This window comes from Prinia subflava, chromosome 15, assembly GCF_021018805.1.
Source record: "Prinia subflava isolate CZ2003 ecotype Zambia chromosome 15, Cam_Psub_1.2, whole genome shotgun sequence".
NCBI lineage: Eukaryota > Metazoa > Chordata > Aves > Passeriformes > Cisticolidae > Prinia > Prinia subflava.
Window position 1 is genome coordinate 5,945,923 of NC_086261.1, and position 12,811 is coordinate 5,958,733.

Below are 12,811 nucleotides of genomic sequence, written 5' to 3' on the forward strand. Positions count from 1 at the left end.
ATATATGCCAAGGCTGGGGCAGACTCCAAGGCTGGGATGTAACCCAGCAAACCATGGATAAAATAAAGACAGCTGGGCTTCTCACTGTGGTGTGAGGAGCAGGCAACACACAGCCCTTGTCCCCAAGCTGCTGTACACAGAAAATGCCTCAGAGGCACACGGTGAGGAGAACACTGTGCTCAGCCAGAAACACCTTTTAGGGTATTGCCCCAAAGATCCACGCTGGGAAACAGCCCCAAACTCTGGGCTTAGCCAGCTGGAGACTCAAGTTTGCCTCTATTTTTCATGTTTAGGTCACTTCTTACCATTCAGAGGCCTTTTGGCATAAATGTGCCTAACCCATGGGAGGGAGCTCCCCATCCCAGTGCCACCAGTTCGGACCAGCTGGAGGGGGTGGTGGGATGGAGGAGGGAAGAGCAAGGGGAGCTGCTGCTGCCATTTGGGGCAGACAACCACACTCGTGGTGCAGCACTGCACCTGCATCTCTGCCTGAGCAGCGTCAACACTCGCTTTTGTTTCGCTCTTGATGACAGAAGAGCCTTAATTGGGCATGAAGAAATCCATCAAGCAGAAGCCTGGTGCAGCCCCGGGTCCCCACAGCATCTGGCAGCTGCCGTGCTGCTCCAGGGCTGGAGGCTGCCCCAAAATAGCCCAAATATCATCCACCCCCTCCAAACACTGAATCTGAATCTCTGCTCCTGCTGCTCATCAACAGCACAAGGGCTTTACGGCTCGCTGGGGCTTGGTGGAGCCAGGTCCCAGCTATTTGCTGGAAACTGAGATGATGAATTATGTTTCCAACCTGAGGAGCTGCCCAGAGAACCAGACCAGAGGGCTTGACACAAAACATTAAAGCAAGGGGAAATTATTAGTTGTTTTTTGTGCATATAAACACAGCAGAGACCAGCCTGCATGGCAGCAAGGTGAAATAGGAGCTCAGCCAGGGATTTCAATAGCTGCAGGGTCTTGCTCATGGTTTAATGCATTTTTACAACGGGGGTGGAACAGGACCCATTCTGGGAATAGAAACATCACCAGCAATTTCATCCCCCTGAATAATTTGCTTAAAACTTGCCTGTGCTTTGATGCAGCAGCTGCTTCAAGGGCACCAGAAAAAAAAATCCCTTCTCCCATCCCCTTTCCAGCCCCCCGGCACATCCCTGTTGTGCTGCTGCAGCTTCAACTCAATAATCTCTGTAGGCACAGGGAGAACATCCTGATGGCTTTGGATGTTCCCTGGCACTGACATCCACCCCACGAGGGCAGGCAAGCCCAGCCTTCCCCTCTCGTTCACCAGCAGAAGGGGTGCCAGGGTCTCCCCATGGCCCTTCATGGTCTTGCCTCCCCTCTCGCCCTTCTACTCGATGAAAATACAGAATAAAAATAAAACCCCTGCACATTTATTTCATTTCCTCTATTTTTATTTAAAAAGAAGGTTTGCTAACAGCAATCAGTACCATGGCCCAGGCCCCTCGATACAACAGTTGGCTTTACCAGTCCCTGCAGCTCCAGCCCTGCTTTGTCCCTCCCCCGTGCTGGGGACAAACCTGGGAATTATCTGGCTTTAAGAACCACTCCCGAATCGTGGGAAGCTCCCTGGGATTGCAGATTACTCCCATCCTGCAGTTTTACTCTCTGTCTCTGTCTCTTTCTGTCTCATCTTAAGCTGAGGTTCACAGCCAGGTTTAGCTTTATTGTGAAACTACAGTCAAGTAAAAATTATATTAAAAAAAAAAGGCACCAAGTTTTAAAAAAAGAAAGACATGAAAGAAATAATTTTCTGGTGCTGGAAAGCAACATCCCCTCAGTGGCAGATTAGCCCACATTTATCCACTATAATGTTGCTTATACCTTAATCTTAGCCATCTTCATCTGACACTAATTAGCAGGCTGGAGGCTCCTATGGGTACAGTAGCTTCTACAGCCCAAAACATGAAAGTGAGCTCTTCTTTTTACCACTTGAAGCACTCAGCTTTTAAAGAGACAATGTCAAGTATTTCAGCCCCAAACTGTACACTTTTTAACTTAAAAAACACAGCAGCAGGAGGAGGCCCAAAGGTGATGATACCCAGCCATGGCAGCAGTGAAGTGCATGCCTGAGGTCTGCCTGTGCAGTTATTTACTCTCCCACAAATTAAACCCAAACAGCCCTCACTGAACCCTGGACTCACCTGAATTCTGGCACTGAGTGCTAATTAGGAGACAAACAGAATAGGCTACAGAGGCAGAAAATGAAACAGAATCATCTGATCAATCTAGTTGCTTCCTTCAAAACCCCGAAAATCAGAGAAAAGCAAATGTGGTTATAAAAAATTCTTTATATTTCGGGTTCTGTCTGGCAGGAAAAAAAAAAAGGAAAAGATTATTTCTATGATATTCATCACTAGGCAAGCATCCCTCCAAGATCCATCTGACATCCTATTTAACTGTTGGGAGTAAGCTAATTAGGGCTTGAAAGGACTGAGAGAGTGGGACTCCAGGAATTCAGCACTGTGTGCTGGTTCTTCAGGGAGAAACTGAAAATAAATTATTTAGACTTGAAAAAGTCCCTTGAAGTCCTGTGGTCTTTCTGCTTGGCTGGGTCTAGGCCTATCACCCATATTTTGGCAGTTTTTGGAGGGGGAAAGAAGGCAGGCTGCTTAGCAGGTAACAGTTGGGAATTAGAGGAATTAGAGCTGGATATATTTATGGTTTCCATGAGCCCTGACGGATGTTGAGTGTCTTTGTGACACAGTGAGACTCCTCAATACTAACGGTGCTGGTTTGTGGCAGCAAAGCTCCTTCCTGCCACGTTCCAGAAAAAGAAACAAAAGGAAGAGAAATACACCTTCAGCATCCTCCTCACCGTCCCCCTGGCCCAACACTGATGCTCTCATTCTCTGGAGGCCCTCACATGTGTGAGTGTCACTGGGATCAGCTTAGCTCTGCCCCCTGCCCCTTCCTGCAGACCCAGCTGCAGCCCCGGGGGCTTCTCCTGCTCTGAAGGCTGTGCCCAGTGTGGCACTCTGTGTTTGGATGGGTCTGGCACTGGTCCCTGCGGAGCAGGACCCGGGTCCTGCTGGGTGCCACAGCACCCTGGGCTGTGAGAGCCACCAACAAACCTTCCCTGCCCACCCCACTCCCTGCCCCTTCCCCTCCCCACCACGAGCACGGGGCCGAGGACGCGCCGCGCTGCCGGCGCCCCGGCCAAACAAACTAACTACCAACCTCGGACCAGTCACAACAAACGGCCACGTTTACCCATCCCCTAACACACCCTCAGAAACCAAGGCCACCTTCGCCCCTTCCAGATGTAAGGCAAGCAACACCCTTCGAGTCCAGCAAGCCCCACGGCAAAGGGGCTCGCCCAGGCCACTCCTGCATCTCTGCTGCCCCTCCCTTGGTGAACACCGAACAGTTATAACACTCAGGTCAATATATATAGGTACCACGTAGATATATTTGTGTCGCTGTCCCGCGCGTTAACAAAGCCCAACCCCGCCAGGCACCACTCGTCCTTTGTGCCCCTGCCCTTCCTCCTGTGGCTGTGCAGGAACGTGGCCGGGCGCCGCCCTACGTGGCGCCGTCGCACTCCCCCACAGTCAGCTTCAAGGCTCCTTGCTGGTGCAGCGTCTTTAAGGCTTTGAACTCCAAGGGCATGGTGTGCGGGCTGGCCTGCGAGGTGTAGCCGTACTTGAGGCTGTCGTAGTAGTGGTACTTGACCGGGTTCTGGTTCTGGTCCAGGGGAAAGGGCCAGAAGCCGTAGAGATAGATCTGGTTGCAGAAGCGCGTGGCCAGGGTGTACATGAGGAGGCCGGTGGTGGGTCGCTTGATGTGCACCTTGTTGGTCAGCCAGTACCTGCAAGGGGATAGTGCACACTGTTATTCACCCCGCTCACCAAGCTCGTGTCCTGCACGTTTTCCCTCTCCAGCCTCTGACTTGAGATGTATTGGTGATTCAAAGTGAGAGGACTCTGACTAGCAGAGTTCTCCATGCCAAGGAAAAGCCTCTCTAGGGACTGCATCCCCCTGCTCTCTCTGTCTGCGGGTTACATCACACTTGTTGCCATGGCACTGAAGCAGCTCAAGCCTCGACAATCCTTTATGAAAAACAAATTGCTTGCAACAGTGGCCTTCGGTACTTCAGCCTACAATTATCTTCCAATCAACCCTGGAGATCAATACCACAGACCAAAGCATCCACATGTCAAGTAGACTCCAACAACCCCTCGAAGCAGACACAGTCAAACACAGGCTGATGACTTTCATTGATGAATGAAGATTTTACTCTGACAGCAAACACCACAGGGCTGGAAGAACATCTGCCTTGGAACAAAGGGTCACCAGGCTGAAAGAGCTAAAATGCACTGCTGAGTTCCCATTACACCCAGTGACTGCTGCTGTGATCCTGGACCAAGATACATCACCACACTCGGCAGCGGGAGTCCATCAGACACACAATATGGCACATTGCAATATAAAATGTGAGATACTGAGGTCAGCTGGGCTCGTGGCTGGGAGGCACGTTAGTTTTTGTGAGGGATGGCAAAAAGAACAGGGGGAGGATGCAGGGATGTAGTGATGCAACAGCAGAAACGCTATCAGCCATGGTATTTTGGGCTGCTGATAAAAGTTATTGCAGCATCAACATCCTGTAAGAAGATGTGCCCCATATTTATTGCAAAGGCAACTTATCTGGTTCTCTCAGTAGGAAAACACTGTCAGAAGAGCAAAATCAGGAGGTTTGGGGAGGTAGGAGATATCCCCATGAGGCACACTCCTTCCTCTCCCAGCACGTCTGATGCCAGCACTGCCCCAGAGCAGGCAGGGCTGGGCAGGCAGCACATCCTGCTGTGCCACAGCCTGTCTGAACCCCTGGATTATTTTTAACAGGTATTTCCAACGGGCTGAGCTCAGGTGAGTGACTGGCAGCACCCTGGATAAAAGGCACGAGGAAGCAGAGCAGAGCACGTGGCATTTCTGTGCTCTCACCAGATGTCTGGGATCCTGAGCTGGGTCCTGCAGTCGCAGTGGAGCCCCAGGAAGTGTCTTGCTCCTCATTTGCACTTTCTGCTGGGCTCCTGAGGGTCTGGTGCTCAGACAGCAGGAACCCCTGGGAGAGCTGAGCCTTAATCCTGCAAATTAGCTTTTCACGAAAGCCATTAAAATTTAGCAACCAAGGCACAAAACGTGCTTCTTGTTCTCAGCCAGATAAGAGAAAAAATTGACTTTTCTGGTGAATCAAATTCTGGAGGCAGAGTGACCGCCTCGGCATATGCAGGAAGGGCACAGGGACAGTTTTCTGAGGTGCCACATCCATGGGTGTTCAAGGGGGCTTTAGCAAAGGACAAATATGATATTTTGGGAAGGAAGTCTTTGCCTGGCTCATGCTGACATCCAGCAAGAAAAAAGAGCAAGAAACTGGGAGGGAAAGCAATATCTCAGTGCCACAGCATCAGCATCTTGTGTGCTTTTCCAGCCCTAGGGCCATGTTGGGGGACCCAGCAGAGCTCCCTGCAGTGCCACTGCTCCCACAGGTAGCCATAAAGCAGCCTCCTTGACGAGTTTATGGGTAAGCACATTAGACCCCCTGTGTGCAGAGGGAAATGGGAGATTATCACAAGCATTTAACGCTGTGAATTAGGGTCCCCTCATGCAGCAGGGAAGCCACCTGGGAAGAACTGTCAAGCCATATTAACCAGCTGGCTTTGGGGGAGGACAACTGTCTGCGTTTGTCCTGCAGCTGCTTTAGCCTTAAAACTCTCCTATCTACTAATTTACCAGCTGGAGTACACAGAAAAATACTGGTGACCTTTTGCCCTCTGAAAACACTAACTTTTGTGTTTTGTTGAGAGGCTGTAAATACTCTGTGAACATCCAAGGCCCCTGACAGCAAGATGAAGTGATTCTTGCAGAGGCACAAGCCATTCATGTGACCAGCAGCCTCCTGCATATTAACAATGGGAAAAATGACCTGGGTCAGACACTCAAGCACATGCTGTCCTCTGAAACCCAGCACACACAGAAAGCCTTGGCAATTCCAACAAGTGTGCACAAGCCACCACCCAAAACCAGCCCTACCACAACCAACCCAGTGTATCCACCTCACCAAATGCAGCTAGTGAGCACTCACTTGATAGTATTGGGGTAGGGAACACTGAGAATTCACTTTTTTAATCATGAAAATTAAAACCTGGCTCTTTTTTTCTGTATTTCCCTTTGTTGCAGGCAGAGTATTGCAAAAACCTCAGTCATGCAGCATTATAAATTCTCAGTGCAGCTTTGAGAGGGGGTGATGGACTCCAGGCTGTCCCAAACCACCCACAGGGATGACATAACATAACACATAATGCCCAATCCACAAAACAGGCCATGCCACAGCTCCTGCAACTTGTTTCCTGGACAGTGAAGGTGGGAAATCCTCTGGTGAGGTCTGGGAAATACTTTTTAATGGCTGGTTTGTGATGGGAGTGACAGAGCCATGCAAGACCTTCCTCTTATCTCTCCCACCAGTGTCCAGCTGAGACAGCAGCCACAACCCTGGTGCAGGAGAGAACAGCTGGGGATGGAAATAAAACCTAATTAATTCTGTAAATCCAAATGAGGTTGTCTGGGCGCACATGGGATGCTGTGTCAACAGCACACCTTTAATATGCAAGGTCCAGGATTTTAATTAGGAGGAAAGATAATCTCGAAGCAGGCAGTAATTATTTTTCGAATTGGCTACACCAATCACCATAACTATTAACTGCAACATTTTATGGAAAGAGACAGCAATTAAAAGGGAAGAGCAAAGAGGAGTCCTGAAACCCAGTACCTCTGTTCTCAGAGCTGTTCTCCCAGTGAGGACCTCCTTCAGAAGCTGGTGCTGTGTCTGTAAATAAACCCTCAGGCGTGGATGCAGCTCCCAGGATAGGCAGGAGCCTGAGCAGGATCTGCCTCAGAACAGGAACCGTGATGCTGTCAGGGAAAAATTGCCTGAGACAGCTCTGATTTCAGATCTTGATAGTGACAGATGGAAAATGCCAATCAGATCTTCAAGGCCATCTTTTGTAAGGAGGCAGCCTAGACACAAGCCCTAACACCTTCTTGAACTGACACTTGAGAAGCTCAGAGAGTCTCATCCTACAGCTGGGAGGTGGTTCTGGATGCTCCTCATCTCCCAAACCTCAACTGGAAATGATCAGAAGTCTCCTAAGCAGAACTGCTGCCACGTTCCTGACCATCAGTGGGTGCCTCTTGAGAGGAGGGAAAGAAACTGCTGCACTGGGACCTTAAAGTGGGAATCCTTCAGGGGTAACACTCTGAAGCTGCCCCAAGGAAGCCACAGCTGCCACCAGGAAATGGGACAGCCTCCCCAGTGCACACCTGGAGCACATGCCCCACTACACTGAGAGTGCTCATCCTCCCCCAGCATCACTGAATTTGGGGAGAAGAGCCTGGATTTGGGCTGAAGAGGGACTGCTAGAGAGGGTGGGGTCCTGCTCTTTGCTTACCAACCACCTCCTGACATGCCTGAGAAAAACCTAAAATAACTTGGACCCTCCAGGTAAGGGTTAACCCACAGAATAAAATTAACAGAAAATCCATTGCTCTGATGAAATGAATAAAAGACATAGGTCAATGAAGAAATCAAATTTCAGCAGTATCAGCTGCATTATTTCATGATACAAATCAGAATAGCTGAAATAATGCAATTTCAGACTCTTTTAAAAGAGCTAATTCATGGAAGTGTGATACAAACACAAGCTGTTGTGGAGGTGCTAGTCCTTGACTGGCAGCAGTGCATTATCAGTCTGCCACACACATCCTGCTCCCAGTAACACCCAGACAAACCAGACACAGATCACCAGAGAGAGTGCCCTGACTGAACTTGGTGCAGGTGGGGACAGGACCTGCTGGTGCTGGCAGGGGACAGAACATACCCCAGTGCTGGGTGGATGAAGATGAAGTGCTAGAGCCCAGAGAACAACTGATATTCCCCCATGCAGCTTCTTCCAGCCCTTTTCTGTCCAGGTATTGAATTTCCTCTGTCACCTCCACCAGAACAGCCAAGAGTACAGTGATGAGAGCTGTGCTGGACAAGCAGGAACGAGCACATCCCCATCCAGGTGCTAACACTGACTCCAAAAACTGCATCTGGTGTCAGCTGGGCTTTATCCACAGGCTGGGCAAAGCCCAAACACCAAACCCAGCCTCCTTGTCTAGACTGGACCCAGACCACGTAGCCTGGTTTTGGTTTTGGTGACTTGGCACAAGTAAATCAACTCTGAGCCACAGATTAAAAGCTTTCTTCTCCTCCAGATCTTGAGCTCTTTGATACCTTTTCAAACACATATGGTACTCAACACCCTCAAGTTAGTGCATTTACAAACGGACAAAAAAGGAAAATAATTGAGAATAACCTTATTTCTTTCATCTTTCTTTTCTATGCCCCTTCACTTCTTTTGAAAAAGAAAAGACTAAATCTTCCAGATTAACAGGAACAAATGAACTCTCTTGGGCACCCAGTGCAGACACACCACAGCTGGGGTTCAGTGTGCCTCAAGTGCAGAAGAGGTGAGGACAATAGCTCACACAAGGACTTTTTTTGCAGGATATCCACTGATCTAACCCACACATGGCTTTATGGGGTGTTCACCATTCCCTCTCACATCCCACACCCTAGTGAATGGATGTTTTCTTTCCCTACACCTTTTGGACATCTTTTTCCCTCGCCTGAGTGCAGGACCATAGTCCTTAAACCAATTGTTTAATGTTATGGGGAAGGGCTTTAAGGCACAAGACCCCAGGGCAGGTATTTCAGAGGAGCTCCTGTAAGCATAAAACTCCATAAGGGAGGAAGCCTCAAGTAGCTGGTTTAGAAAACCCACAAGTGGGTGATGCTGGCCCAACACTGCTGGACAGAGCAGAACCAATCTTGAGACAAAGGGTGAGAAAAGCTGAGCTGGGAGGGCTGTGAAAAGGAAAAGGTTTGATGTGTTAGAGAAAAGCAGAGGCTGTGCAGGGATGCAAGAGAGTACAGGTCAGGAGAACCACCTGCACACATGTCCTGTGTGGCTGCAAGTGAGGCAGAGGATGTTGGAATGGATGTGGCACAATGGGGACACGAGGAGAGGAGGGAGCAGATGAGGGCTCCCACCACGGCTGATGGATGGGAAAGGCATCGTGCCCTGAAACCTCAAGTGAAGGCTCAGCCCCTGTTTGGGTGTGAGGAGCCAGGCAGACACCCAAGGCAAAGATGAGTGCACCCTGTGGCCTGTCAGGCTGCAGTGGTGGGTGCACGTGGCACCCTGGGCAAGCACCCTGAGGAGCTGTCAGGGCTGCTTGGACGTTAAACCTAATGGGAGAGCAAGGCACGGAGCTGGAAGCTTCATTGATTTCTCATTTTCTTTTTTCTCTCAAGGAGCCTTTAACGAAATCTTATGGGACTGGAATTGGTTACTGCCAAGAGACCCTTGTGATGGACACTGAGAAATGCCAGACCAGATTAGACAGAGTGAAACGTGTCCCTGAATTCACTGCGAGGAGTGACAGACAAACCTCCAGACACAATTATTTTTCCTCTCTTCCCGCATTACATGTTATTTCTCCAACAAAAGCTGCTTGGCAATAGGGATTACAAAGCTTTTTGGAAACACTAACAGGCAACTTATAAGGGGCTTGCTTGCTCCCCCAGCCAGACGAGGAGCATGGGGCTCGCCAGAGGAATTGCTCAGGGTACATTTTATGGAACTGCTGCCAAGTAAGGCACGCACATCCCCTGAAACACACAGCTCTGTCCCCAGGAGCTGGCTCCCTGCCACTAAACTGCCCCCCTCCTCAGCCCTGGCAGTGACCTGGCTTCCTTCTGAGCTCCTCCACTGGAATGCTGCAGGCTCTGTCCCCTCCTGGTGTGAGCTGAACCGTGTGAAAAAGGTCCTGCTGCACCGATTACCAGGAATCAACAACACAAAAAGCTATCAGCAAACATTTAAAGCACCCTCGCAGCTAGAAAGGTGATGTCTCAAATGATGCTGTTAAGGACAACAAAACTAAATGCTTTTTACTTATCTCAGAAATGCACCCTCTACAAACGCCCCAAAATGCACTGAAAATTACAGGAAAAAACGCTCAATTGCCACTGAAATGCATTTTGGTTTAAGGGAAAGCAGAGCAGGACAATAAATACTGTGGTTCAAGGAGGAGTCAAGGGCTCACAAATGTGTTTTGCTGGTAGTGGAGAAAGAAAAGGCAACGCTTTTGTGACCAAATTGAAGTTGGCTGAGATGTCAGCCTTTGTAGAAAGTGCTATTCCTTGGGAAAAAAAAATATAAAGGGGTGCCTTGGCTGAAAATCTTCCCCTATTTCTCACTTCTTTGTGACTTCCAAATCAGCTCAGGATAGATGATAAAAGGTAGTTTTATCCTAAAAGGGAGAAGATGGGACCTCTCTGCAACAGCAGTGCTGTGGGGCTTTGTGGATTATTCATTCTCTGCTGCACACCACATGCCACAAAAGGTATTTGTTTCATAAATCTCACATCTGTCAAACAAAAGCATAGTGCTATGAACCATCACAGAGAGAGCTGGAGAGACAGAGGATGTTGTTGGAGACCATACCCCTCATAAGCAAAGACAGGGGATGATCACAGGAATTGGACAGTGACACAGAAGATGAATAAGTAAACTCCTAGTAATTGTGGTCAGTTTGACCTGAGGAAGGACTCCTTCACCCCAAACCACATCAGATCAATTACCCTGAGCAAATGGCCAAGACAACCCTACCTGAGAGACTTCCTAAACTGCACTAAGAGCATCAGCCACCTCCCTCAGCTGTGCCCAGTTCATTCAGTTCTGCCTGAATCACTCTTAAATCCACCCAAGTCCAAACCTGAGGAGGCTGCACCAAAGAAAGGGTTAACACTGACCCCAGCTTCCCCCAGAATCACACAGCCCTTTGCCCCCCAGCCCTGGGGGACCCCTCTGTGAGCTCCTGGGCCAGCCCACAACACAATGGGTCAGTGTTGAAGTGCTCCCATCAGTTCTGGCTTTCTGAGGGGGCTGCAGTTTTCATTAGATTAATTGCTAATCAGTAGGCATCTTTGTTTTCCTGCTGCTAAGTGTGAGAGCAGGAGGGCAGGTCAGGCAGCAGCTCCCTTGCCTTAGAGGGCAATCCCTGATGAAGATTAGCACAGGCCTGTGTGGTTATAACTGAGTTAGTGCTGCCAGGAGCCACCTCCTCCCTTGCCCCCAGCACAGTGAGCAGCCCAAGGGACAGCACTGAGGTCTGGGCTTTATTTCCAGCCAGGACCTTGGAGTTTGCCATCAGCATCAGCCACTGTGCAGCCACGTGCTGGTGCTACACTCACCCCCAACACCCCCAGCTCACTCTACCTGCTTGCTGGTCTGACTGGTTGCATCTCTCTGAGCCCCAGGAGGTTTTGAGAAGCCCAAACCCACATTCCTTGCACGAGACACCAGTAGAGTCCATGGTTACACCAGAACATGTGCAAAAGGAAGACACTGCCCCAAGCCATGGGGAGAGCAGGCTCACTGCTCCATGCACGAGCCAGCACTGAACTCCTGGGCTTCTCCCAAAATCCCTGCATCCCCTCCAGCCAGGCAGGTCCTGCCAGGCACAGGAGGAGGCTCCCACACTGCTCTGCTGGAGCTGCACAGGGACAAGCAGTGTGCCAGGCAGCCCAGCTGGACTGCAGGGCTGTGACACTGAAAGGCCAGGAGGATGCTGTGAGCTGCAAGATAAGCCCAGCAGCTGAGCCTGTGGAGGCATCCTCCTCTCCCATGGGAAAGTGATGCCTAACCCTTGCCAACTCCTCTGCAAAGCTTCCTATGGGAAGTTTCTGGCACTAGGAATGGTTGCCAGCACAGGATTAGCAGCCTGTTGACTTAGAGGGCTTATTACAGGAGCTTAATTCTATTTTGACAGATGAAAGTAAGTCAATTATAGCTAGAAATAGCTGTGAATTTGGGTTGTGGGATTTTTTTTTCTTCCTGTTCTTCCCCTTCAGTGAGTTGTGGTGATTTCCTTCTCTTTCTTTACCTCAAAGCCAGAGTTTCCTGTGAGATGCCTCTCTGGCCCAGGGAAGCCTCTAACACAGGCACTTGGGGCAGATGTGGTACTTGCTCATTATTGCTGCCTGTGAGGCACCAGGGCACCACTCCCCTCCACCCAGCCCTGCCAAGCCTGCCCTGGAGCCCCTCCCTGGGCTTGCTCCTGGCAGAAATTACCCCAAAACCTGTCCCCTACCCACCCCCAGCACAGACACACAACCTGAGCTGGGACAGGAAACACCCAGCAGGGACCAACTGACCTGCAGAGCCCAGACTCAGAGGTGTGCAGAAGTGCTCAAAGTAATCAAGGAACTTTAATGCTGAGGCTTAGAATTGGGAGCACCAGCTACACAAGGAAATTCCCATCCCATGAGATTAACAGGCTCTACTCAGGATCAGAGGACAACTACTGCCATAAGCCATCTCCAGCAAAAGTCACTGTCTGCCTGAACTCCCTAAATGCCTAAGGACTCATGATCTTTCTAGAGAAATAAAGCACAAAAGCAAGAGCCTACCCCATTCCCAAGTCATTGACATGAGAATCTCACCCCTGGGGCTCTCTTTCTTTTATAACCTGCTCATCCCCATCACACCTGTGTCTCCTGTGCACCTGCAGATGCAAGCAGAGAACAGAAAGATCCTTTCCTTTCCTCAGAGTGACCCCAGTCACACCGCCTGGCCCTGTTAATGTGATCAGCAGGAGCAGAACACGTCACTCCCCTCCCACCCAGGCTCACACTCCAGCTCCCTGACTTGAGGAGCTGTGTCACACTGGTACG

At 49.9% G+C, this 12,811-nt stretch overlaps 1 protein-coding gene across 1 annotated transcript in view; it reads right to left on the reverse strand.

Annotated features, from left to right (window-relative positions):
* Positions 1–750: 750 nt before the first annotated feature.
* ST8SIA2 (ST8 alpha-N-acetyl-neuraminide alpha-2,8-sialyltransferase 2) overlaps positions 751–12,811 on the reverse strand; it is a 32,415-nt gene continuing 20,354 nt past the window's right edge. The window contains exon 6 of the mRNA XM_063412732.1: positions 751–3,838. Within this exon, the coding sequence (XP_063268802.1) occupies positions 3,553–3,838 (286 nt within the window). The 3' untranslated portion in view covers positions 751–3,552. The remainder of the gene's footprint in view (positions 3,839–12,811) is intronic.